Source organism: Cyanistes caeruleus, unplaced genomic scaffold, assembly GCF_971803275.1.
Source record: "Cyanistes caeruleus unplaced genomic scaffold, bCyaCae1.hap1.1 HAP1_SCAFFOLD_94, whole genome shotgun sequence".
Classification (NCBI taxonomy): domain Eukaryota; kingdom Metazoa; phylum Chordata; class Aves; order Passeriformes; family Paridae; genus Cyanistes; species Cyanistes caeruleus.
This window is the reverse complement of record NW_028255897.1, coordinates 718,053-742,252: the sequence shown is the minus strand read 5'-3', so window position 1 is coordinate 742,252 and position 24,200 is coordinate 718,053. Positions and strand designations below refer to the sequence as shown.

Sequence of the window (24,200 nt, the reverse complement as noted above, 5' to 3'; positions counted from 1 at the left end):
GGTCCCCGAGGGCCACAGCCACACGGCTCTTGGCCCTTTGCAGGGACACTGGTTCCAGCTCCTCCTTGCTGGACTCCAAGACCATTTCCTCTCCTCTGGAAAGGACTCCATGCTGATCCTGGGGCACTTTGGCCATGAGGAATGGACACAGGCAGGAGGTGTTGCTCCCAGGACACGACGGCGGCCTGCTGGACTGCAACACACACAATTCTAACAAAAGAAAAGAAAGTTGTTTTTAGGAAGTAATAGTAGGAAAGAAAAAAACCCCAACACCCCCCCCCGCCCCTCCCAACCTGCATAAGACCCTCCAGAAACCAAAAAATGATAAAGAATAAGAACAGGAATATTAGGAAGAAGAGGTAGAAGCTGAAGTAGATGAAGACGTACTTAAAACATGGAAAATTAAGAATAAGAATAAAACGTTGGAGTCTGGAATACAGAGTGTGTGCCCTTGTTTCTGATACTTAGTTATAAGATCCAGTTATAAGTTCCCCCAGGCAGGGCAGGTCCCTGCGTGCTGCCCCTGGCCCAGATAGTTTTCAGATGGGAAAAACTATCAGAAGTAAGGTTTTAGAAGACAAAATGTCTTCCCTGCTGACAGCACCGTAAGGAATAGCTGCAGGGCAGAGTTTTAAAAACACAGGTTGTCTTGACCTCTCTACAGCCTTGCATGGTGCTCAGCATGATAGATCAGGGGAAAAAATATTATAGTGGTGTGGTAGCAGCCTCAGGGAGACAAAGAGTTAACATTGTCCCACCCCAAACCCCTTGTGAAGGGCGGCCCAGGAGTTCTGATTGGGTTTGATTCCCTCAGGGGTTCTCCCTTGGTGTGCTTCTACTGGTCCCTGACCCTGAACTCCACCCTCAAAGGTGGAAACCCTCGGGGGTTCTGTCCCTCAAAAGCCCCTGCTGTGCCTCTGTTCGGGGCTCTCTGTTCTGGACCTGACTTTGTTCCCATGCTGAATAAATGGTTTCATGAACGGGAGCCCGTCTCGGTTGGTGTTTGATGCTGGTCCCCAGAATCCTGCTGCTTCCCTGGACGAGATCCTGGAGTTGCGGACTGCAACAGCAGGGTATTGGATGAAATACACAAATTGACACATTGGGGGACGCAGGGTCTATGTGACCATTTCTTGAGGGAGAACATCTGCATAGGGGTTTATGATATAGCAAAGGCCATCACTCAGGGCTGTGTAATGTGTCAAAGGGTAAACCAACGAGTGATGACGAAACCTGTACAAGAGGGGAGGGAACTAGCGGAGAGACCCTTCTAAAATGTGTAAATTGATTTCACAGAAATGCCTCTAGCACAGGGATACAAACACCTGCTAGTGATCGTAGATCACCTGACCCATTGGCCAGAGGCTTTTCCCACTCAGAATGAAACAGCGAGAGTAGTAGTCAAAATACTTTTGGAACATATTGTCCCCAGGTATGGGTTAATCAATAACATAGACTCGGACCAAGGCCCCCATTTCACTGCCCGTGTCCTCCAGGAAACCACTGAAGCCCTGGGGATAAAGTGGAGGTTACACACCCCATGGCATCCCCAGAGCTCCGGTTGGGTAGAACGGATGAATAAGACCATAAAAACGACCTTAACCAAGCTGACTCTGGAGACTAAATTAGATTGGATTAAATGTCTCCCTTTGGCTTTGTTGCAAATAAGAACCCGACCTCGAGCAGATTTAGGGGTATCCCCCTATGAAATGTTATTTGGACTCCCCTTCCTAATTACTCCTTACAGCACTGCCCGGTATACTGAAGGGGAAGAAACCTCAAGGAGGTATTTGGAAACTGTTGTTAAAACTTTAGAAAACCTCAGGAAAAAAGGGTATCTCCCTCAAACTCCTCCCTTTGAGGTAGACACACACCATATCAACCCTGGGGATTGGGTATTGGTAAAATCTTGGGCTAACTCTCCTCTCACTCCAAAGTTTGAAGGACCCTACCAAGTTCAACTCACCACACATACGGCTGTGAGAACCCGGGAAAAAGGGTGGACACACGTGACTCGAGTTAAAGGACCAGTGGCACCACCAGATGGGGAAGTAAACTCCGAAAAAAATCCCTCTAACTGGACTGTTGTCCCCAACACCAAGGACTTGAAAATAACCTAAAGAAGAAAACCCAGAGACTAAAGTCCCCAATCAGGAACTGGAATTATAACAGTTGTTGTTAAGTGATCTCTTGGCTGCAACATTTGTGGTTAAGTGTTTCTTTAAAGTTTGTGAAATAATGCTAAAGTGTTTTCCAGTTGTCATTAACTTGTAACTATTGTTATTATTGCTTGAAAAGGTAAAAGAACCCCAAATAGGGCTCGAATCCCTAGCCAAGACTATATCCCTCACAGGGCAGCTTTCCCAAGACCAAAAACGACAACAGTAAAAAGGAGAAGGACAAAAGAGAAATAATAAAGCTGTAAGCCTTGGACCCAGACCACCCCCTAAAAGAGCGTAAGGAAAACCCCAAGAGGCAAGACCAGGGGAGATCAAACATGGTTCCTGCTGGACTCTTGGGAGTCACAGACTGGAGGGAGCCTAAAAGGATCATCACAAGGCTCATGGTAGGTCTAGTGACAGCAATGCACCTCACCAATGCCATGGGGACAGACTCTTGCATGAAATGTTATTATCCCTTGTATGATGGGGAAAATCTAGGGTCCCTGGTAAGGGTCCACACAAACTTGAGTCCTTCTTGCTACAACAAATCACAATTAGAAGAATGCCAAGAAAACGGAAAAACATATTGGATTACCAGAAATACAGCCACTTTTAGAGAACGTCTTTTGGGAGACTGTCCCATGAGGGATACTTGGCTGTGCTTTGAAAAGAACGAACCAGTAAAAGGTGAACCTGATGTGGTAAAGGAGAAAAGAGTGGACATGAGCGTGGGAAATGAAGAATAGGAAAATTTGAGTGGGAAGAACTTGTTCATTGATTCAGTTCAAAAGATCAGCAAGGAATTAAATATAACTGATTGTTGGGTATGTGGGAGTACTAAAATGTCTGATATTTGGCCCTGGGAGGGAATTAGCTTGAAACCTCGAGAAATTCTAAGCATAAAACGAACTGGGGAAGGCCAAAGAACACCAGGGTATTGGAGAAGGGAAAAGTGGGAGTTAAAGGCTAAGGTAATTGGGGAAGACTGTATTCTATGAACTGGAAAAAGATATAGAACCCTGGAGGGACGGATGGCATGCAAAAGATATCTTATAACAAAGAATCTAGGAACTAAATGGGTTCCCCAAGAGCCCAACCTAAGATATTGGTCCTTAGAGAAGAGGGAAAAAGGGTGCATTTATCATAAAGGATATAACCTTTATGAATGTGCAGAAAAAGGGATCAATCACTTCTGGGGAATTAGAAGCCTATCAAAGCATTGGGAGTACCCTTATTAAGACAGGGAGGGTTTTTGGGAAGCCCCAGATGTTTTCTTTTGGATCTGCGAGGATGCAGCTTATACACATCTACCAGGAGACTGGTCAGGTAGCTGCACAATTGGGGTGATAAAGCCAGCTTTCTTCCTGCTCCCAAAAGAGATTGGCTCAGAGCTTGGAGTACCACTATATGACAACTTAAAGAGGCCCCTAAAAAGGAAGAAGAGGAGTGTAATAAGCACAGGAGGGACCCAGAATTGGAAAGGAACAGTCTGGACCCTGGAGGAAATAATAAGAACTTATGGGCCAGCAACCTGGGCCCAGGATGGGTCCTGGGGATATAGGAGCCCAATATACATGTTAAACAGAATAATCAGGCTCCAAGCTGTAATTGAAATAACATGGAACAAAACAGCCCTGGCCCTTGATCATATAAGTGACCACCTCTCCCAGACCTGATGTACCTGGTGTACCAACTCCGACTGGCAGTAGATTACCTTCTCGCTGATGAGGGGGAAATCTGTGGGAAGTTCAACACCTCTGAATGCTGCCTAGAAATAGACGATAAAAGTGAAGTAATCTGGAACATTTCTAAAGAGATCAGAAAAATCTCCTATGTAGGGAACCAAGAATGGATGCTGATCCTGAATACTGATTGGTGGGATAGTTTCTGGTCCTTTAAGGGCTGGTGGGAAAAGGTGGCATTCATTGGTATAGCGGGACTAGCAGGACTGTTGTTTCTTCCCTGTGTCATCCCGTGTCTGATCAGAATAATTACCTCAGTAATACAGTCTAGCAGCACGATCTACAACTCGTTAGAAATAACCCAAGAGAAGGGAAAAACTAAGATCCTAATGTTAGAAAGTTCAGAGCTGAAAGAAGCAAAAAGGGTATATGACCAATACCAAAGACTAAAGAAGTTTCACTACCAGGAGCCTGAAACAACAAATTGACTGCAGGCTGATGCCTGGTCAAATTAAAAGAGGGGGGATATTGCTATAAATAAAAATCCCAATGTTCAAATTATATGTTCCTGTTTCAATCCCAGTTTAGGTCCCTGGATAAGGGGTTTTGGTGTTGTAAGTCCCAAAAGGGTTCACTGTTAAGAAGTTCGTACTTGTTTTATCCTTGCATTTGTATCCCCATCCCTTATTCTCTTCCAACCCGTCAGGCAATTTAGCCGCTGCTGCCCAGGATGAACTTCCCCATTTCCCATAAAGACTTGCACATGGGTGCATATTAAAATCATATTACCACCTGGGAGCAAAGACAGCCCTGGACAACGAGCCACGCTCAGGGAACATCTGGAGGACCCCACTGTGGAGGCAGCGGGGACCTGGGGAGACTGGGTGCGCCAATCCCAGTCCAGCAAGCTGGTTGCCATGACCTGGGCAGGACTTGAGAGGGAAGACACCCCTAGACCTTTGAGCCTGAGACAGAGTCTCCAGGCGATCACAGTGAAGATAGAGGCTCAGGTCCTGCTGACAGTGGATGACAACAGGCCCGTGTGATCCTCCTCCTCCTCCACATCGACCACAGGGAGCAGTGGCGGCGCGCACCCCGAGCCCGCACCTCTAGGCCCAGTTCTCTCTAATAAAGGCTTGTTAATGGGAGCCGAAGGTCTCCTGGCCCTTTAATTCACCGCACCTGCACTGCCGGGGGAGGAGGCACAGCTGGGAGGAGGAAGGGGTGGGGGGAAGCTGGTTTTAGGGGTATTAATTTACTTCTCACAATCCTTCTCTAGTTTTTGGATTTTTCTGCCAGAAATCTCCCTCCTCCCCCACTCATCCACAGGTATTTGGGGCAGTTTTCCCTTTTTGGGAGAAATCCGAGCGATGCACTGATGCTTCTAATCAGAGGTGGGAGAAGTGAGGCTCCAGGGCTTCCCGCTGAGCCGGAGCCACCGAACACCCAGGGCAGGGAAAAGCGGGCCGGGAGCTGCGGAGAACTTTGTTTATGTTGGGAGCTCAATGGCGGCTCGGGCCGCGCCCGTTCCAGGCCTGTTCCTCATCTCCGCCCTTCCCCTCACACAGCCCGGGGCGGGCCCTGAGAGCGCGGGGCGGGGCTGTGCCGTGTGCAGAGCCCGCCGCTGGCTGCGATTGGCTGCTGCTGCCGTCACTCGTGGCTCTGTCGCGCGCTGATTGGGCAGAGCGGGGACAAGCCCGGCCCCGCTGGCGCCCCCAGGGCGTCCGTGGGGCAGGAGAGCCGCCATTGCCGGAGCGTCTGTGCGGGCCCGGCAGCGGCGGCAGCGGCCGGAGCCCGGTGAGGCGGCGGCGGAGCTCGGAGGCGGCCCCAGCCATCGCAGGTGGGAGCCGCGCTCGGTTCTGCGGGGGCTCGGGGCTCGCTGCGGGCCCGGGAGGGGGCGGCAGGGGGCTGTGGCGGGTGGCTTGTGCCGTGGCCGGCCCGTGTTGGCCCTGGCGTGAGGGCGCTGCGGGAGCGGCTGCCCGCGGTCTCCTTCCCGCTGGGGCCTCGGCAGGAGCCGGTGCCGGAGCAGCGCTGGCTCGTCCCGGTTCGTGTCGGTAGCCCGGAGGTGGCTGCGCTGTGCCCGGGGCTGGGCGGGAAAATTCCCGGCGCCAGAGGTTTGTGTGGCCAAAGGAGCCCGAGGAGCGGTGTGAGAGTGACTTTATTGCTGCCCAAAGGGAGAGGCCGTGGGGCATTTGCCGTGCGCTCTCTCCAGCTGCTGGAGGACGCGGCCTCGTTTTTGTCCTGATTTTCCCGGCCGCGTGTCCCTGTCCCTTTCCCCACTGGCGGAGGTGCTTGGAAGGTTCAGACTTCCCCATCTGCCTCCTGCATGTCCCGGTTAATATGTACCCACCACTTTTGTATAACATCCGATATTGATGGCTCTGTTAAGTCTTTGTTCTTCTGGAAGTTCAGGAATTTAGCGGGACTTTGTCAGAGCAGCGGTCCTTGTCAATTAGTAACATTTTCTGAAACTGATGCTTTTTCCCATTGCTTCCGTATGTGCAAGTCCATGGCCCTATCTGCAAGCAGATTCACTCATTGACTCTGTTTTTTCTTCCTGGTTGTTCTTTGATTTTGGGATTGCTCTCAGTGCCCTCATTCGCTGTCCTTTTGTAGCCGTTTGTGGCTCAGGAGGCCTGGCTGCCCCCTGCATCCCCTTGCTCAGCTGCTGAATGAGCTGCACTCAGCAAGGTGTGTGCATGGTGAAAAGATGAGAGTTGCTGTAGAACACAAGAGGAGAAAGTGCATTCGTTTAACCCATGGTCTGCCAGGCAAACATGGAGATGTGTTCCATTCCCATCTGTTCATGTTTGGACCAGTACACTGCTTTCTTACTTCCTTGTTATCTCTTTCACCACTTTTCCTTTGTGATCTATTTGCCAACAACATCATTTAATTTTCCACAAGCTGCCTCCTTTTTCTGCTAAAAGATAATCTGACTCCATCCCATGGTGAAATGTTGTGTTCCTCATCTGAGTGGATTGGTTGGGAAGAAAGTCAGGAACTGGAGCTGACTGGTTGGGGATTATTTTGAGGACATCCTGTAATCTAATTATGCCATGGAAATGATAAATGGGTTCTCTGGCTCCTGATATGAATTCATTAGGGTTCCCCGGGGCTGGCCCATGGTGTTGCAGGATTTGTTCTGGTGGCCGTTCATCTTTTCCCCATTTTTGGGCGCTCCCTCCAACCAGGGCTGCATCAATTTTTGGCTTTTCTCTAATTAAATCAGCACATACTTGGATTCCAAACTGATTTCCCTGAACTTGTGGTAGCAAAAAAAACCCCAGTGCTCTAATTCACCCTGGATAACATAGAAAGTGAGAGCACAAGTTGAGGTGGGGAGTGGGATGATTCTCCCCCATTTTTTATAGTGAAGTTTTCACAACAATCTCCATTTGCCATTTTCCTTTTCAACTTAACCAATTTCTGCTGCAGAGTCAGATATCCTAACTATGGGCTCTGCCTTTAGCTGTGCAAATTCCATCTGTGCCCCCAGGCAGAGCTTGGGGTGAGGGGCAGAGGAATTCAGCCCAATTCCTCCCCCAGGCAGGAAGACCCTGGTACATTGTCCAGGCTTTGCCCCAGAGGTGGTAATTTGCATTTCTAAAGCTCCTCTCCTGGCTCCCTGGAATGAAGCTTCTCTTCCAGGGCAGCCACAATCTGGTTTTTTTGGTTTTTTTAAACAATTTTCTATTAACTGTTTACCTTTTAAAGGGCCGCTTTTCAAACTCTTCTACTTTTCAAAATGCAGCTTAAAGGTGAACATGGAAAAACCCATACCATAATTTTGTCATCACTAAGAGCCATGCACAAACATAAAAACAAAAATTAGAAAGCAATCAAATGTTTTATTTTTCTTCTCCTCTGACTAAAAACTGATTCTCAAACCCCTGGCCCAAACAGAACTGACACTATAAAATAATTATTACAAAAAATTCTTCTAATGGTGTAATCCTTTCACTGAAACTGTGAAAAGTAAAAACTCTCCAAAATGTCATTAGGGAAATAAGGCATGACTTGATTCTGAACAGAATCATTTCAACCACACATAGTCTGCATGTGCAGAGAAAATCATTCCATGACATGGGAGTTTTACTAGATATTTCCTAAACTTTATTCAGTCTGAACCCATAGAAATTCATTAGTTTAGTGTTCATTCCAAGTTGTGGAGTCCTTAGTGTTTGGTTTCCTGTTGCACCCGGATTTCTGTGCCTCTGATGTGAATTAGGTCTGCACTCCTGGATTTCCTGCTCAGCCTTTTCCAGACCAGGTGTCTCCAGCTGTGCCAGGGCAGTGTCTGGGGTAGATGTTGGTTGATGTTTGCTGCTGGGCCTTGATGTTTTGTTGATGGTCGTTGTCTTTGTGGGAATCTTTTGGGCTCTTCCCAGTCTGTTGAGATGTTAAGCTCATCTCTGCTGAGTGGTGGAACATCCCGTAAAAAAACCCTTTAAAATTCCTTTCCACAAGGCAAATGCAAACCAAGCCTAACTGGAGAAATCAAATAAAGAATAATTTTACACCTGGTATATTTTCCAGTACTCTAATCCCAGCCAGCCCAGAGTGTGAGTGTAATTGAGAGCCAGAGTGGAAGTCTCACGGTGCCTTCCCCAGCAGCTGTGGCGAGGGCAGGCACAGAAAGCCCTGAAGCTCCAGCAGTGCCAGCCAGGATTGTCCCGCAGGGGCTGGAGATCCAAAGGAGGGTGCCCAGGCCGAGGATTTCAGCAGAGGATCTGTGGGCAGCCCCAGGGGCTTCCCCCGCTGGGGAGCCCTGGCTGCTGCTGCCTTGCCTTCAGTGCAGGCTCAGGGGCGGCTCCCATCCTCCTACTGCAGCCGGGAAATCCAAATCTGCGAGGCTGCAGAGCCCTTGAGCCGAGGCTGAGGGGTCCCCCCGTGTTCAGCTGTGCTGGGGCTGTTTCTGTGCTCAGGGACACTTGGAATGGGCCGTGCCACTTGGCCACCAGAGCTGCTTCTTTCCACTGCTTCGGCAGGACCCGATGTCCTGCTTGGGTGTGTCGCAGTAGAGATGGACAATGACACCTGTTTCTTCTTCCACCACAGCCAAAGCTTTATTGCACACAGCTTATATTTACATGGTTATCAGAAGGCTCCATGCTTAATTCCAGTTGGTTGGGAACTCAGTTCACTGGTTGGTAATGGTGAGTGTACACATCAATCCAAACTTTTCTCTCTAAGAATGTTTTCATACTTTTTCTACTGATTCCCATGGGACAGATCCCTTGTTACTACAGGTGCACTTGTTTTTCTGCCCAAGAATAGTTTGTTATGTTAACAAACTTTTCATTCTCAAGATGTTTTTGCCTGGGAACTTATCAGGCCAGCTGCTAGCTACACTAAGCTCACACAACAAATCCTCCTAAACCATGATTTTCCAAGTCCTTTCTTTTGTAAGGTTTTACCTTTATGTGACAGGGTGTTGTGGACAGCAAAGTCCAAAAGTGGGTTTGTCTCAAATCTCTCCCAGCCCGGGTCTGGATCTCTCTCAGTTCAATGCAGGCATGGGTTTCTTCCCAGCCCCCTCTCCAGGCTGTTCAAACAGGAGGCTGGGTTAAACCCTTCCCCTGTCCTCAATTCTAAATCCTCCTGTGCCACTGAACAAGTTTCATACTGCAGTCACCGAGCTCTGCTCATCCATTTAGGGGCTCTGTTGGGGTGCGTGGGAGAAGGTGAGGAGGGGTCCCCGGGGGTCGTGTCCCCCCCCCGGGAGTGCCTGTGACTCCCCCATGTCCCCCCCATGCTGGGCTCACCCCCTTTTGTCTCTGCCAGAGCTCCTGACCCAGCTCCTGCTGTGCCCTGGGAGGGGCTTTGGGGAGCCCCCCTGGGACCCCCTTGGATCCCCATTCCTGGGCCCTGGGACCCCCCCGCATCTCCTTCCCCAGCTCCGGGACCCCCTGCACCCCCTTCTCCTGCACCAACAGCGCCCTGCACCCCCTTTCCCGGGGATCCTCCCCTGCCAGCCCCTGGATCCCCCGGTTCCGTCAGCCCGGGGACCCCCGGAGCCCCATTCCCGGCCATCCCGGGGCACCGCACCCCCAGGCCTCCCTTTCCAGGGAAAGCCGAGCTGGGCACGGGGCTCTCCAGCCGCTCTGGCATTTCTGATCACCCAAAGGAGAGGGAGAGAGCAGCAGAGAGAGAGGGAAGGAGATCGGGAATCGGGGCTCGGGCTCCCAGCGCCCGCTCCTGCTCCGCCGGGGCTGGGGAGCCGCAGCCGCAGGAAAAATGGGATCCGCGGATGGCGGGGCTTCCCCCGCTTTGGGCCGAAGCCGGCGGGTTCCAGGCAGAGTTTGGGCGCAGGGCCCGGGAGTTCAGCCCAGTTTGTCCCGGGGGTCCCGCAGTGCGCGGCCGAGGAGGGTCCCGGGGGATCCCGGGAGGGGATCCAGGGGAATTCCCTGGAATTGCCCCGTCCCCTCCCCCCGCGCTCCCTCGGGCACTTTCGCTTCCGCCTTGGCCGCCCTGCGCCGCCGGGATCTGCCCGGCGACCGGTGACGTCACTGCAGCCTCGGGCTGTCACTGGCGGGCAGCAAAGAGCGGCGCCAATGGCGGGGCCGGAGGCGGCTCTGGGGGCGGGGCCGGGGCTGTGAGCGGGGCCGCAGCGGAGCAGCGCGATGGCTCCAGCGCTGGGGCCGGGGGCGCTCCCGGGGGGCGGCGAGAGGTGAGGGGTACCCCCGGCACCGGGACTCTTTGATCGCCCATTCCGGAGCGCCGAGGGGCCCCTAAACCCCCATTCCTGGCCGCCGCCATCCCACCGAACCCCTATTCCCGCCCGTGGGTCCCACCCTGCACCCCCTTATCCGGCACCAGGAACGCCTGCACCCCTTTCCCGGCCATCCCACCTCCCGCAGCCCCCAGAGCCCCCTTCTCCTTGACCCATTTACCCCCCGGACCCCTATTCCTGCCTCTCCCAGCAGCCAGCCCCTCCTTTCCTCAGCGCTCAGGACACCCAGGACCCCTATTCCCAGCCATCCCGGCTTTCCCTGCCCTGTCCTGGCAATGGGGACAGCGGGGACCCTTGGAGCTCCCTTTCCTGGGTACAGGAACGCCCTGAACTCCAGCCATGCCACATCTAGCCAGCCCTAGCCTCCCCTTTTGTCACTCCTGGCATCCCCAAATGCCCTTCCCGGCTCTCCCCGTTCCCCCTTTCCTTCAGCCGTGACCCCCCCGATCCCAAATCTCCAAATGTCCCCCCAGTTCTCCTCTCCCTGCGTTCCCTGCACGCGGCGCTGTCGGAGCCCGGCCCGGGCTTCCCGCAGTCCATGTCCATGGGGTCCCTGGCTGGGATCCCCTTCCAGCGCCGCCGCAGCGAGCGGGGCCGGGCGGAGCCGAGCCGGGATCTTGGGATAGCCAGGGCTGGGATATTGGGCTAGCCAGGGCTGGGATCTTGGGATAGCCAGGGCTGGGATATTGGGATAGCCAGGGCTGGGATATTGGGATAGCCCGGTCTGGGATATTGGGATAGCCAGGGCTGGGATATTGGGATAGCCAGAGCTGGGATATTGGGATAGCCAGGGCTGGGATATTGGGATAGCCAGGGCTGGGATATTGGGATAGCCAGGGCTGGGATATTGGGATAGCCAGGGCGGGGATCTTGGGATAGCCAGGGCTGGGATATTGGGATAGCCAGGGCTGGGATATTGGGATAGCCAGGGCTGGGATATTGGGATAGCCAGGGCTGGGGGATATTGGGATAGCCAGGGCTGGGATATTGGGATAGCCAGGGCCGGCACAAGGAGCGGCACCGGCACGGGGCCAGCGCGGAGCTGCAGATGCTGCAGCAGCGGCACAGCCAGAGCGGGGCTGAGCGGGGGGAGCCGGGGCTGGGGGATCTGTGGGGCTGCGATGGCAACTGTGGCACCGCCATGGGGATCCCTGAGATCCAGGCTGAGGGATTAACAAATTCCCTGGCTCACAGCTGCAGGGAATGTCTCCGGAAATATGTCAGATATGGGCGGGAGGTGCTGCAGTGTAAAGGTGGGGAGGGCAGAATTCCCATGGGAATATGGGAATGGGAATGTGGGATTTGGGAGGGCAAATTTTGGGAACGTGGGAATTCCCATGGAAATTCCATGGATGGATCTCAGACATCCCATTCCCATGGGAACTCTGTAGATGTATCTCACTGCCATGCCATTCCCATGGAATTCCATGGGCAGATCTTCCCATCCCATTGCCATGAGAGCCCCAGTCCGGTTTCCCCCCAACCCCATCCTGGGGATCACCCTGGTCCTTGCCATCCCCACCCCCACAAGATTCCTGGCGGTCTCCCCATGACCCAGCCAGCCCCCCAAACTCTTCCTGGGTCCCCCCTCATACCCTCACAATGGGAATTCAAGGGAGTCCCCCCGTGTCCCCTCCCCCAGGACTTTGGGGGTCCCACCCGACCTGTCCCTGCACCCCCAGATTTCTTCCACAGCCCCCCTGTGATGGTGGAGGGTGGGGGCCGAGTGCTGGTGCCCCCCTGCCTGCAGCAGATCCAGCGGTGAGGGCAGTTCGGGGGGTCCCTCAGCATTTGGGGTCCCTGGGATTTAGGGTGACCCCCCGGGCCCCCCAGGATCTCCCTGAACACGCTGACGCTGCCCGTGCGCAGTGAGAAGGTTCAAACCCGGCACGGGGTCCCCAGCACTGCCACCCGCATTGCCCAGGTACCCCCAAACCTGCCGAGAACCCCCAAACCCCCCGGGACACCCCAACCTCCCCTGATCCCAAACACAGCCCTGGATGCTCCAAAAAGTCCCCAGGACCGCAAAACCCCATACAGACGTTGAGAAGGTTCATACCTGTCATGGGGTCCCCATGTCCATCACCAGCAGGTTCCCCAAAACAACCTTGAGATCCCAAATTCCACTCCCGGGATCGCCCAAATTCCCCCATCAGGACCCCTGTAAACCCCCTTGGGAACTCCCAAGAAACCACCATGGCCCCAAAAACACCCAGAACTTCTGAAAACCCCCAGGAACCCCTCACAAAGGTTTGCACCCAGCATGGAGACCCCATCATCTCCATCGGCATCACCCAGGTACCCCAAACCCCTCCCGGGACCCCCAACCCCTCCCGGGCTCCACTGCCGGAACCAACGGGAGCGGTGTTGCCCTTTTAAGAGGAGTTACAGTGGGACCCGACAACACCGGGGGCCCTTAAAGCGGCCATGGTAGAGAGAACCCCCAAAATCCACCCTGGGGGAGAAAACATCCCCTACAGGGGCTTGGGGTGGGGACACCCCTAAAAATGTCACTTAAAGCCGTCATGATCCCCCCTCAAAAGGGGCTTGTGGGGCTGCGGCCGCACAAACACCCTAAAATGGGGAGGAAAAAACACCCCTGTAGTGGTGGGATCCCCCCAAAAAACCTGAAAAAGAGAAAAACTCCTCTTGAGAGGGGCCTGAAGACCCCGAAAGGCCCTGGAAGAGGGACAAGATCCCCTCCTGTGCTGGGGCCTCCCCGAGCCGGGAACTCTCCCGTTCCTGCACTCGGGGGAGCCCCGAACGACGGCGGCTCCTGGGCTCAGCCCCCCTCAGCCGGGGCTGCGGGGGGAACTGGGGGGGCTGGGACGGGGCTTGGGGCTCCTGGGGTGAACTGGGGGACCCTCAGTGCTCCCACCTCCCCCTGTTCCCCTGTCCCGCCCCGTTCCCATTGTTCCCCCAAAGCTCCGCTGCCCCCAGCTCGGTTTGGGGGGGACCCAGCCCTTTCCCATCGTGTCCCGGCCCGGCCCCGCTCACCCGAGGGCTCCGAACCACGCACAGGGACAGAGGAGGGACAGAGGGGGAGGAAGAGGAGGAGGAAGAGGAGGAGCAGGAGGAGGAAGAGCTGGAGCAGGCAGAGGAGGCTCCACCTGCGCTCCCCGCTCTCTGCATCTGCAGCTCCTTCGGGACCATCGCCCCCCATCCCGCAGGTGCCCGGGGAGGGGGAGCTCGCCCCAAATACCCCGGGGCTCCCTGGCTGTGGGGTTTTTGGGGGGGATGTTTGGGGATGGCAGGGCTCCAGAGCCGAGCCGCAGATGCCCCTCGGGGGCACCCCGGGGGTCCCCGGGAGGTGTTTTTGGGGGGTCTCGGTGGCGGTGGCGGCAGAGCCCCGGCAAAGGGGCCGGGGGGATGCGGGTCCGGCATGGCCGGGAAAGGGGTTCGGGGCTCCCGGTGCCGGCAGTGGCTGCTCCCAGCATGAGCCCAGTTGCTCCCCACGTGTGGCTCCAGTTTCCTCTGCGCCCCATGATAAGCCAAATCACTCCCAGTCATTCCCTATTAGAGTACAATTTGTCTCCATTTTATCCCATTTTTCCACATTTTTATCCAATTTTCCCCCATTTTTATCCAATTTTTCCCATTTTTGCTCTATTTTTTCTAATTTTATCCCATTTTCATAACAATTTTCCCCATTTTTATCCTATTTTTTATTTTTCCCTATTTTTTTCCTATTTTTCCTTTTTCCCTCCATTTCTCCCTTTTTTATCTCATTTTTCCTCATTTTTTCCCAGTTTTTATGATTTTTTTTCCTGTTTTTCCTCCATTTTTACTCAAATTATTCCCCAGGTTTTCCTATTTTACCCATTTTTTTTTCCATTTTTAATCTGTTTTTTCTCCATTTCCCCATTTTACCATATTTTTGCTCCATTTTTCCCCATTTTTTTCCCCATGTTCTCTCCTATTTTCCCCATTTTCTTCCATTTTTCCCCCATTCTTGCAACATTTTTACCATTTTTATTCCTATTTTTACCCCAGTTTTCCCCATTTTTATCCTGGTTTTATCTCATTTTTCCACAATTTTATCCCAGTTTTTTTCCATTTCGTTCTCCCATTTTTCCCAATTTTTCCTCCATTTCCATCCCATTTTCCCCAATTTTTCCCTATTTTTTTCCAATTTTTTCCCCCATTTTGGCTCCATTTTCCCCCATTGTTGCTCCATTTTTCCTGTCATTTTTCTCATTTCCCCCCCATATTTTTGTAGTTTCCCCCGACTTTTCCACGTTCTTCCTCCATTTCTGTCCTATTTTTCTCCATTTCCTTCTATCTTCCCCATTTAATTATCCCAAAAATAGAAATTTGGGGGAAAAAAAATAGAAATTTTGGTGGGGAAAAAAGGGTGCTTTGGTGGCAAAATTCCATGAATTTAAATCACAGCTTTCCCATGATTTTTCCATGATTTTTCCATGATTTCCAGCCAGAAGGAGGTGTGGGATTCATCCCAATATTCTGGAAGCTGGAAGAGGACCAAGCCATCAGTCTTCCAAAAAACCTGGAGTAGCTCATCTGCAATTCCACCTTTGCCCACTCCCTGGATTCTCAGGTCTGGAAATTCTTCTACAATCTCTCAGGTAGGCAATTCCTAAAATTCCATGGAAAAATGGGATAGGGGGATATAATCCATTTTTTTCCTGATTTTTCCCATTTTTTCCCCATTTTTTATCCCCATTTTATCCTGATTCTTCCAGATTATTTTCCTCTTTCTTTTCCTCGTTTTATCCCAGATTTTTCCAGGTTTTTTTCCCAATATTTTTCCCAATTTTTTCACTCTTTTTTCCCCCATTTTTTCCTGATTTTTTCCCAGTTTTTTCCCCATTTTTTCCTGTTTTTTCCTAGTTTTTTCCTAATTTTCCCCTGCTTTTTTTCTGATTTTTTCCCTCCTTTTTCTCCCAATTTTTCCCATTTTTTTCCAGTTTTTTATCAATTTTTCCTGATTTTCCTGTTTTTTCACATTTTTTCCCTGATTTTTCCCAATTTTTTCCCTGATTTTCCCCCAATTTTTTCAATTTTTTTCTGATTTTTTTCAGGTTTTATTCCCTTTTTCTTTTCCTGATTTTTCTCTCAATTTTCACAATTTTTTTTTACTTATTTTTTACATTTTTTTTCCTGATTTTTCCCTCTGATCTGTCCCAATATTTCCCCATTTTTTCCAAATTTTTCCTAAATTATGCTTGTTCATTTCCTAAATATTTCCTGGCTTTTTCCCAATTTTTTCAGCATTTTCCCAGGTTTTGTCCCCCAGTTTCTTTTCGTCATTTTTCCCTTGATTTTTTTTCTCTGATTTTTCCCAATTTTTCCCACCATTTCTTTTCCTGATTTCCCCCCATTTTCCCCTGATTTTTCCCTGTATTTCCTAAATTTTTTTACTGATTTTTCCCGATTTTTTCCCAGGTTTCTTTTTTCTCTCTTTTCTTGATTTTACCCATTTTTCCCAATTTTTTTCCAATTTTTTTTCCTGATTTATCCCTTCTCCTTTCCCAATTTTTTCTGGCTTTCCCCATTTTCTTCCTGAAAATTTTCATTATTTTTTTCTGATTTTTTACAGATTTTTTAATCCTTTTCCTGTTTTTTTCCCTGATTTTCCCCTGATCTTTCTTTTTTTTTTCACATTTTTTTTCTGATTTTTTTGCAAGCTTTCTCAAACATTTTTTTTTTTCCTTGATTTTTCAAATTTTTTTCCGAATTTTTTCTTGATTTCTCCTGATTTTTCTCAGGGTCTTTTTGGCTTTCTTTTCCTGATGTTTCTCTGATTTTTCCCATTTTTTCACTTTTTTTTTTCCCATTCCTTTCCTATTTTTTCCTGATTTTTCTATCTTCCTTTCCCATTTTTTTTCTAGCTTTTTCCCAATTTCTTCTCAAATTTCCCTGAGTTTTTCCTGATTTTTTCCCAATTTTTTTCCCATTATTTTTCTACTATTTTTAGATTTTATGCCTCTTTATTTTCCTGGTTTTTCCAAGTTCTTTCCCAGTTTTTCTCCTGATTTTCTCAGGTTTTTTCCAATTCTTCCTGATTTTTTCTTCTTTTCCTATTTTGTCCAGATTTTTTTCCCCATTTTTCCTGATTTTTTTTAAGATTTTTTCCACTTTCTTTTCCTGATTTTTTCCTCAATTTTTCCCATTTATTCCTTGACTTTTCTCTTTTTTTCCCAAATTTTTCCTGATTTTTCCTTTTTTTTTTTTTTTATTTCATCCTGGTTTTTTCTCTTTTTTTCCCCTGATTTTTCCCTTCTATTTTCCTTTTATTGATCCTGCTTTTTTTCCCATTTTATTCCCCAATTTTCCAGTTTCCTTCACACTCCCAGTCTCATCCCAGTCACTCCCAGTCTGATCCCAGTCACTCCCAGTATGAGGCCAGTGGCCCCCAGTTGCTCCCTGGCAGTGCCAGTGTGACCCCAGTAGCCTCCAGTGTGATCCCTGGGACTCCCTGTCTCTCCCAGTATATCCCAGTCAGCCCCAGCACGCTCCCAGTCATTCCCAGCTCCTCCCAGTTGCTCTCAGCATGATCCCAGTTGTTCCCAGCCACTCCCAGTCAATCCCAGTATGATTCCAGTCACCCTCAGTGGGATCCCAGTCTCAGCCAGCAGGGACCCAGCTGCTCCCACTGTGATCCCAGTATGATCCCAGTTGAGTATGATCCCAGAATAGTTGCAATTCTTCCCAGTTCCTACCAGTATGATCCCAGTTGTCCCTGGAATAGTCCCAGTCCATCTCAGCAGGGTCCCAATTACTCCCAGTTGCCTCCAGTGTGGTTCCAGCTGTTCCCAGTTGCTCATAGCCACTCCCAGTCACTCTGAGTGCAGTCCCAGTTGCTGCCAGTATGGTCCCAGTCTTGCCCAGCATGGCCCAGCTGCTTCCACTGTGATCCCAGTTAGATCCCAGTTGCCCTCAGCGTGGTTCCAGTTGCTCCCTGTTTCTCCCAGTGTGATCCCAGTTGCACCCAGTAGCTCCAAGTATAGTCCCATCCCCTCCCAGCATGGTCCCAGTCACGCGCAGTTGCTTTCAGTTGTCCCCAGCATGGTTCCCGTTGTTCCCAGTGTGTTCCCAGTATATCCCAGTTGTTCTCAGCATGTCCATAGCCATTCCCAGACACTCCCAGTAACCCCAGTCAGGTGCTTGTTATCCCAGTATTATCTCAGTCACACCCAGTATATCCCAGTCCAGCATTCCCCAAATTCACAGTCCCCCACCCGTGGGATCATCACCCCCCCCATCCCAGCAATGACCAGGGAGGGGGAGCTCATCCCAGATATCCTGGGGGGTCCCTGGGTTGGGTTTTTGGGGAGAATGTTCAACGAATGAAGAACTCCAAAGCTGAGCAGAAAATGCCCCTTGGGGGGTCCTGGTGGCAGCTGCTGGCAGAGGCAGCCTGGAGGAGCAGAGCCCTGTGTCCCCCAGGACCCCCAGAGAAGGGGAGTGCCACAATTCACAAGACCCTCAACAGCCTGGAGAGGGGTCAGGGGGGTCTCCATGGACCACCTGCACCCCCAAGAAGAGAATAAGGGGAGAAGGGACCCTGGGACCCCAAAAACCTCCAACATCCCTAAATGTTGAGACAGAAATGAGAGGAACTTTTTGGATTCCTGGCACTCTCAGAAGCAAGGGGAGGGCAGGGACCGAGTAGATGGGGGACCCACAGTACAAGCGTGACCCCCAGCAGCTGGAACAGGGGGGAACCCATGAACAGCAAAGGGGAGAGACCAGAGATGGGGAACTCCTGGGAGGCGTTTTCAGGACTGAATCTTGGTGTTTAGGAGGTTTATATGGGCACAAGGTGCCCTGTGACTTCTAGAGAGGGCCTTGGGCAGGAGGAACCCCCTATTCCAATGTGCTCATGAATTGTATTTTTCCCCAAACCAGGATTTCCCATTCCCAAACCTTGGCTGGATGGAGGAGGAGGCTGTGAGGAAGAAAAAGACGTCCCAGGACACCCAGGCAGGTGAGGAGGAAGTCAGTGCCGCTTTCCCCCTCTCTCCTGCTCCATCTCCCAGCCCAGCCTGTCCCCCGGCTGCAGGACAACCCCGCTGCCGACGCCGTCCTGCCAGGGACGCACTGGGGGGATCTCCTTCCCCTTCCCTCTGGCACGGAGGCAAATCCCATCCTCTCCTTGTCCTTCCTCCCCCAGACAAGGAGCTGAGGATGGAGACCAGGGAGGACAAATCCCCACGGCAGAACCTCATGGAAGAGGCTGTTTTGAGCAGCTCCATGGCTCAGGAATCCAACAGGGAGGAAAATCCCCAGAGATCCCGCAGGAGGAGGGGCTCCAAAGCCAGCCCAGGGTGCTCTGAGGAGGAAAGACCCACCCTGTGCCGGGAAGGCGGCCGGAGATCCAGCCAGGGCTCTGAGCTGGTGGTCCATGAGCAGCTTCAGGATGGGGAGAAGCGCTACAAGTGCTTGGAGTGTGGGAAGAGCTTAGGCCAGAGCTCATTCCTGATCCGCCACCAGATGATCCACACTGGGGAATGGCCCTATCAGTGTGGGGAATGTGGGAAAGGCTTCAGCTGCAACTCCCAACTCATCATCCACCAGCGCATCCACACTGGGGAGAGGCCCTACGAGTGTCCTGAGTGTGGGAAGAGGTTTCAGAGCAGCTCCCATCTCCTCAGGCACCAGCGGATTCACACGGATGAGAGGCCCTTCCGCTGCCCTGACTGTGGGGAGGGCTTCAAGCACAACTCCACCCTCATCAGGCACCGGCGCATCCACACTGGGGAGAGGCCCTATGAGTGTGGGGAATGTGGGAAGACCTTCAGCCACAGCTCTAACTTGACCATCCACCAGAGGACCCACACTGGGGAACGGCCCTATGAGTGTGGGGAATGTGGGAAGGGTTTCAGCCAGAGGTCCCAACTGACCATCCACCAGATGATCCACACTGGGGAGAGGCCCTATGAGTGTCCTGAATGCAGGAAGAGGTTTCAGACCAGCTCCCATCTCCTCCAGCACCAGTGGATTCACACAGATGAGAGGCCCTTCCGCTGCCCTGACTGCAGGAAGGGGTTCAAGTACAACTCCACCCTTGTCAGGCACCGGTGTATCCACGCTGGAGATGGCCCTACAAGTGTCCCCAGTGTGGGAAGAGCTTCACCCAGATCTCTAACTTGACCCAACAGCAACAGAGGCACTGGTAAGGGAAGCCTCTGCCTCGAAGGTTGGGCCCTGCGAGCCCAGGAAGAAACTCCATCCTGGGCCCCTTGTGAGGTGACAGCCCAGGGATTTCTGATTGGGTTTGGGCCCCTGGGGTTTTTCCCTTGCTGTGTTCCCAGTGGTCCCTGACCTTGAACTCCACCCTGGTTCTCAAACCCCATCTCCCTGCCTCTGTTTGGGGATGTCTCTGGATCTGAGTTTGTTCCTGAGCTGAATAAATGGTTTCCTGAGCAGAATCCCATCTCGTTGGTGTCCCCGACTGGTTCCTGGTAAATGTGGCCTCCGTGGACATGATGTTGCGGCCCCGGAACGCAAGACCCCACAAAATTGAGACCTGCCCCCAGAGCCCCCCAAAATTCCCTAAAATTCACCCAAGTCCCCCAAAATTCCTTTAATTTCCTTAAAATGCCCTTTTTGTCCCCCTCCAGGACCAGGTGCCTCGGCTGGATCTCAGGGACAGCCCCAGGAATTTGGAGGGGGTCTCTCCTCCCCTGCCACTCCCAAGAACCTGCTGCTTTTGGGAAAAAAAAAAAATTAAAAAATTCTTTGGATTCAAGGAGGGGTTCCCCCATTTTTGTCACATTTTTTGGGGGTTCTCCCCCAAATTTTATCCTTTTTTGTTTTTTGGTTTTTTGTTGGTTTTTTTTTTTCTATTTTTTGGTGGCTTTGGCATTCTTCAAAGTGGGCTTTTTTTGGAGAGGGTTCCCACAATTTTTTTGAGGGGTCCCTCAATTTCTTTGGGGGGGAATCACCCCCTCCCTCAATTTTTCCTCTGTCCCCCTTTCCCCAAAATGGGGTGGGGGTGGTCTTTTTTTTCTTTTTTTTTTTTTTATTTTTACCTTTTTTCCCTTTTTTTCCCCTCTTTTTATTTATGTGCATTTAATTTGGGGGGACTGGGGCAGGAATTTTGGAGAGGTGTCGCCAAGGGTGCTGGAAAAGTTGGGGGCACTCCCATCCCCAAAAAAATGGGAAAAATCCCAGGAAATCTGGGGTTTCCCCCCCTACCCAAAGTGCGAAAAATGTGAAATAAAAAATTTATGTTCTCAGCTTTTTGGTGATTTTTGAGGAAGGGAGTTGCAATTTTGGGGGGCTTCTTGGTCACTGGTTTTTTGCAGGGGATCTCCTGAGTTTTGGGGTGGAATTTGGGAAACTGGGGGGAATTTGGGGGTTTGGGGGAGAAATTTGGTGTTTTGGGGAGAACTTCTGGTTTTTTAGGGGGAGGATTTGGGGTTTTTGGGGGGAAATTTGGGGGTTTTGGGGAAAAATTTAGGGGGTGGGGAGAATTTTGGGGGGAAAATTTGGGATTTTTGGGAAAATTTGGAGTTTTGTGGGAAATTTTTTAGTCTTGGGAGGATCTGGGACTTTTGAGGGTGTATGGGGGGTTTTCGGTTTTGGGGGGGATTTGTGAGGAATTTTGGGATTTTGGGGGAGGAATTTGGTGGTTTTAGGGGGAAATTCAGGGGTCCTGGGAGAAGTTCTGATTTTGGTAAGGGGGATTTGGGGAGAATTTTTTTGGTTTGGGGGAATTTCCATTGATGGGGAGGGGTCCTGCTCCCATTGAGGAGGGGCACTTTGGGGAGGCCTGAATTTGGGGAGGGGTCTCAAGCGGGATTCCCGATTTTGGGGCAGGGTTTGGGTTGGATTTGGGGAGATTTTCCAGCGATGGGGAGGCATCTCAGGAGTGCGATTTGAGGAGAGGTCTCAATCAGGGCACCATCCTGAGCTGGAAGCGAGGGGGATGTTGGGAGTGGAATCTGGGGAGGATCTGGGGGGAGATTTTCCAGGCATGGGGAAGGGTCCCGGTCCCGGGGCAGTTCCTGAATTTGGGGAGCAGTCTGGAATTGGGGAGGGGTCTCATTGGGGCAGCAGGAGGGGCTGGAAGGGGGACAGGATGTTGGCACAGCCGCTCTCCAGGGGGGCCGTGGGCAGCTCCTCGGGGGGTGCCGGGGGTCGCGGCCGCAGGCGCTGCAGCAGCGAGGTCAGGAACAGGAACAGCTCTGCCCGCACCAGCGCCTCCCCCAGGCACAGCTGCTGCCCTGTGGGGAGGGGGCGTCAGCACCGCCCCACCACAAAGGGTTGGGGGTCCCAAAAGGGTCTGTGATCCCAAAAGGGTCAGGGGGTCCCAAAAGGAGCTGGGGGTTTCAGGGGTTGGGGATCCCAAAAGGGCCTAGGGGATTCCAAAGGGTCTGGGGACTTTGGGGGCTACGGGATCCCAAAAGGGTCTGGGGTTCCAAGAGGGTCTGGACTACTCCAAAAAGGGTTGGGGGGTCCCTAAAGGGTCTGGGAGCTTTGGGATTGGGGTCCAAAAATGGTCTGGGGGTTTCAGGGGTGGGGGTCCCAAATGGGTCTGGGGTCCCCACCCCGAGGAATTTTGGGATTCCAAAAGAATGTAGGGCCACACCCCAAAGGAATTTGGGGATTTTTGGGATTCCAGAAGGATTTAGGACCTCACCCCAAGGATTTATGGGATTTTTGGGGTGCCCACTGGCCGAGAAGGGCACAAAGGCCTCATTGCACTGGAACTGACCCTGCTCATCTAGGATGTTCCCAGGGTCAAATTTTGAGGATTTTTGAAGGATTTGGGGTTGTATAGGACTGAGCTCAGCAGGGGGTAAATGTCTGTGTCCTGTGGGGTCAGGTGTGTGGCCAGAAGTGTCATTTGGGGTCAGGTGTGGGGTCAGAGGAGTCCTTTAGAGTAATTTGGGGTTATTTGTGGTGATTTGGGTTCATTGGTGTCATTTGGGGTTACTAGGGTGTAAGAGACAGTCTGAAGTTTCCCTCATCTGCCTCACAACCATCACAAGAACAGAGACCAAGACCCTGAAGACCCCAAGGGACTTTGTGCAGGGGTTCTGGCCTGGTTGAGGTGGAAGCTTGCCAGGTGATGGTTTGCAGGTGTGCTTGTTGTGCTGTCCAGGTACACTGCCTTCATTCCTGCTGCTGAGCAGGGACTTGTAAGGAGCGGCCTGTTCTATACCTTACACCTGCTTCCCAGAGCAAGGGGTCTCATCACAATAGCCTGGGAATTTCCCCACCTCTTGGCCAGCTGCCCCTCGCTTTGAAACAGACTGTAAAAGTGACTTTTCCAAGTTACTTTCTTCGAGAGAGATCTCCCCACGGAGGAAGACACCAGTGACCCTGTCTCGTCTGTTGGTAACTATAACCACCTCTTTTCTCTCTTTACATTGGCTCTTTACCCCTCTCTCCCTCTCTCCTTCTCTCCCCCTCTCACCTATCACATAACCCATGTTGCTGGCACTAAAATAAAGATGCATTATTGCTGTTGTGATTTAAACTGAAATCCCCTGGTGTCCTTTTTGCACTCTGAGATCAAACGAACCTCTCACGACTCCCACTTGTGTTAGGGGATCGTGACACTCGGCAGCGGGGTGACCCAAGGTGCGGCTTAGAGCAAATGCTCCACGGCACAAGGATATTGGTAGGCACATGGTGGAGACAAGGATGAGGAGGAGACCTCCAGTATGGGTTCCAAAGGCTTTTACTCCACTGCAGGGTCCAGGGACTGAAGACTGAGAACACAACTGTGTGGGGGGGTTTTTATATGGGGGAGGCCAGAGGGAGGGTACAAAATTTTAACCAATAGGAAGAAGCTGTGGGAGGAGTGGAAGGTTCCATTCAACAATACAATAGGGGAAACAAGGGGAGCAGAGTGGGTCACATGGGCCAATGGGGCATTGGAGATCAGGGGATTTCCAGAGGGGTGGTTCAGGTAGGAGGCTGGCCTAAGGGAAGACTGACAAATGGGTGTAATGACAGATGGGGAACATTCGAAAACAAGGGCTGGGCTTGAGGCAGGATTTGATAGGTCAGTAGGAGGATACAAACTAGGAGCAAACCAATGACTTAGGGGAATAATGGGAGAAACCATTCAAACAAAACACACCACAACAATAGAACTGTTAACCATTACAGGAGGTGACATCTTCAGGAGGCAATGGATGTGAGTGAGCCCTTGCCACATTGACACTGATTGTTCTGTGTGGAAAGGGACACTGAGAACTTGCCTCCAGCATTCTCCATGGATCTCAAACTGCCATGTGCCAGGGCTTCCAGATAATCCATGTTCTGATCTCAATCTAGAAGGGAGAACAGATCAGAACCCTTTCCATGGTGCCCCCAGCAGAGCTCCATCCGCCTTTGTCCGGCAGGAAAAGGGATGCGGGAAAAGCGGGCAGGTGCCACCCTGCTCTATTTGTGTGCCAGGCCTGAGCCTCAAATGTTTCTGGTTTCTTAGCTAATTTCTCCCTGACTCCTCTTTAACATGAGCAAAAGAATAGCATCACGCAATCCAGTCTGGCAAATAAGTGAACAGCTGAGTGCTTCCACTAAATTAAAAACCCAATGTGCTTGAAAGCCGACCTTCTGTTCACTCAGGCCTCCTCACCTTTGTAGATTGGGTGAGTTTATAATACTGGTATGTGGGTTTTAGGAGTATGTGGG

The 24,200-nt window shown here is 51.5% G+C and overlaps 1 protein-coding gene across 1 annotated transcript in view; it reads left to right on the top strand.

Moving 5' to 3' along the window:
• LOC147646520 (uncharacterized) overlaps positions 1-24,200 on the top strand; it is a 319,904-nt gene that overhangs the window by 46,208 nt on the left and 249,496 nt on the right. The window contains 1 exon segment of the mRNA XM_086873319.1: positions 19,040-19,507. Coding sequence (XP_086729445.1) covers positions 19,040-19,507 — 468 coding nt within the window.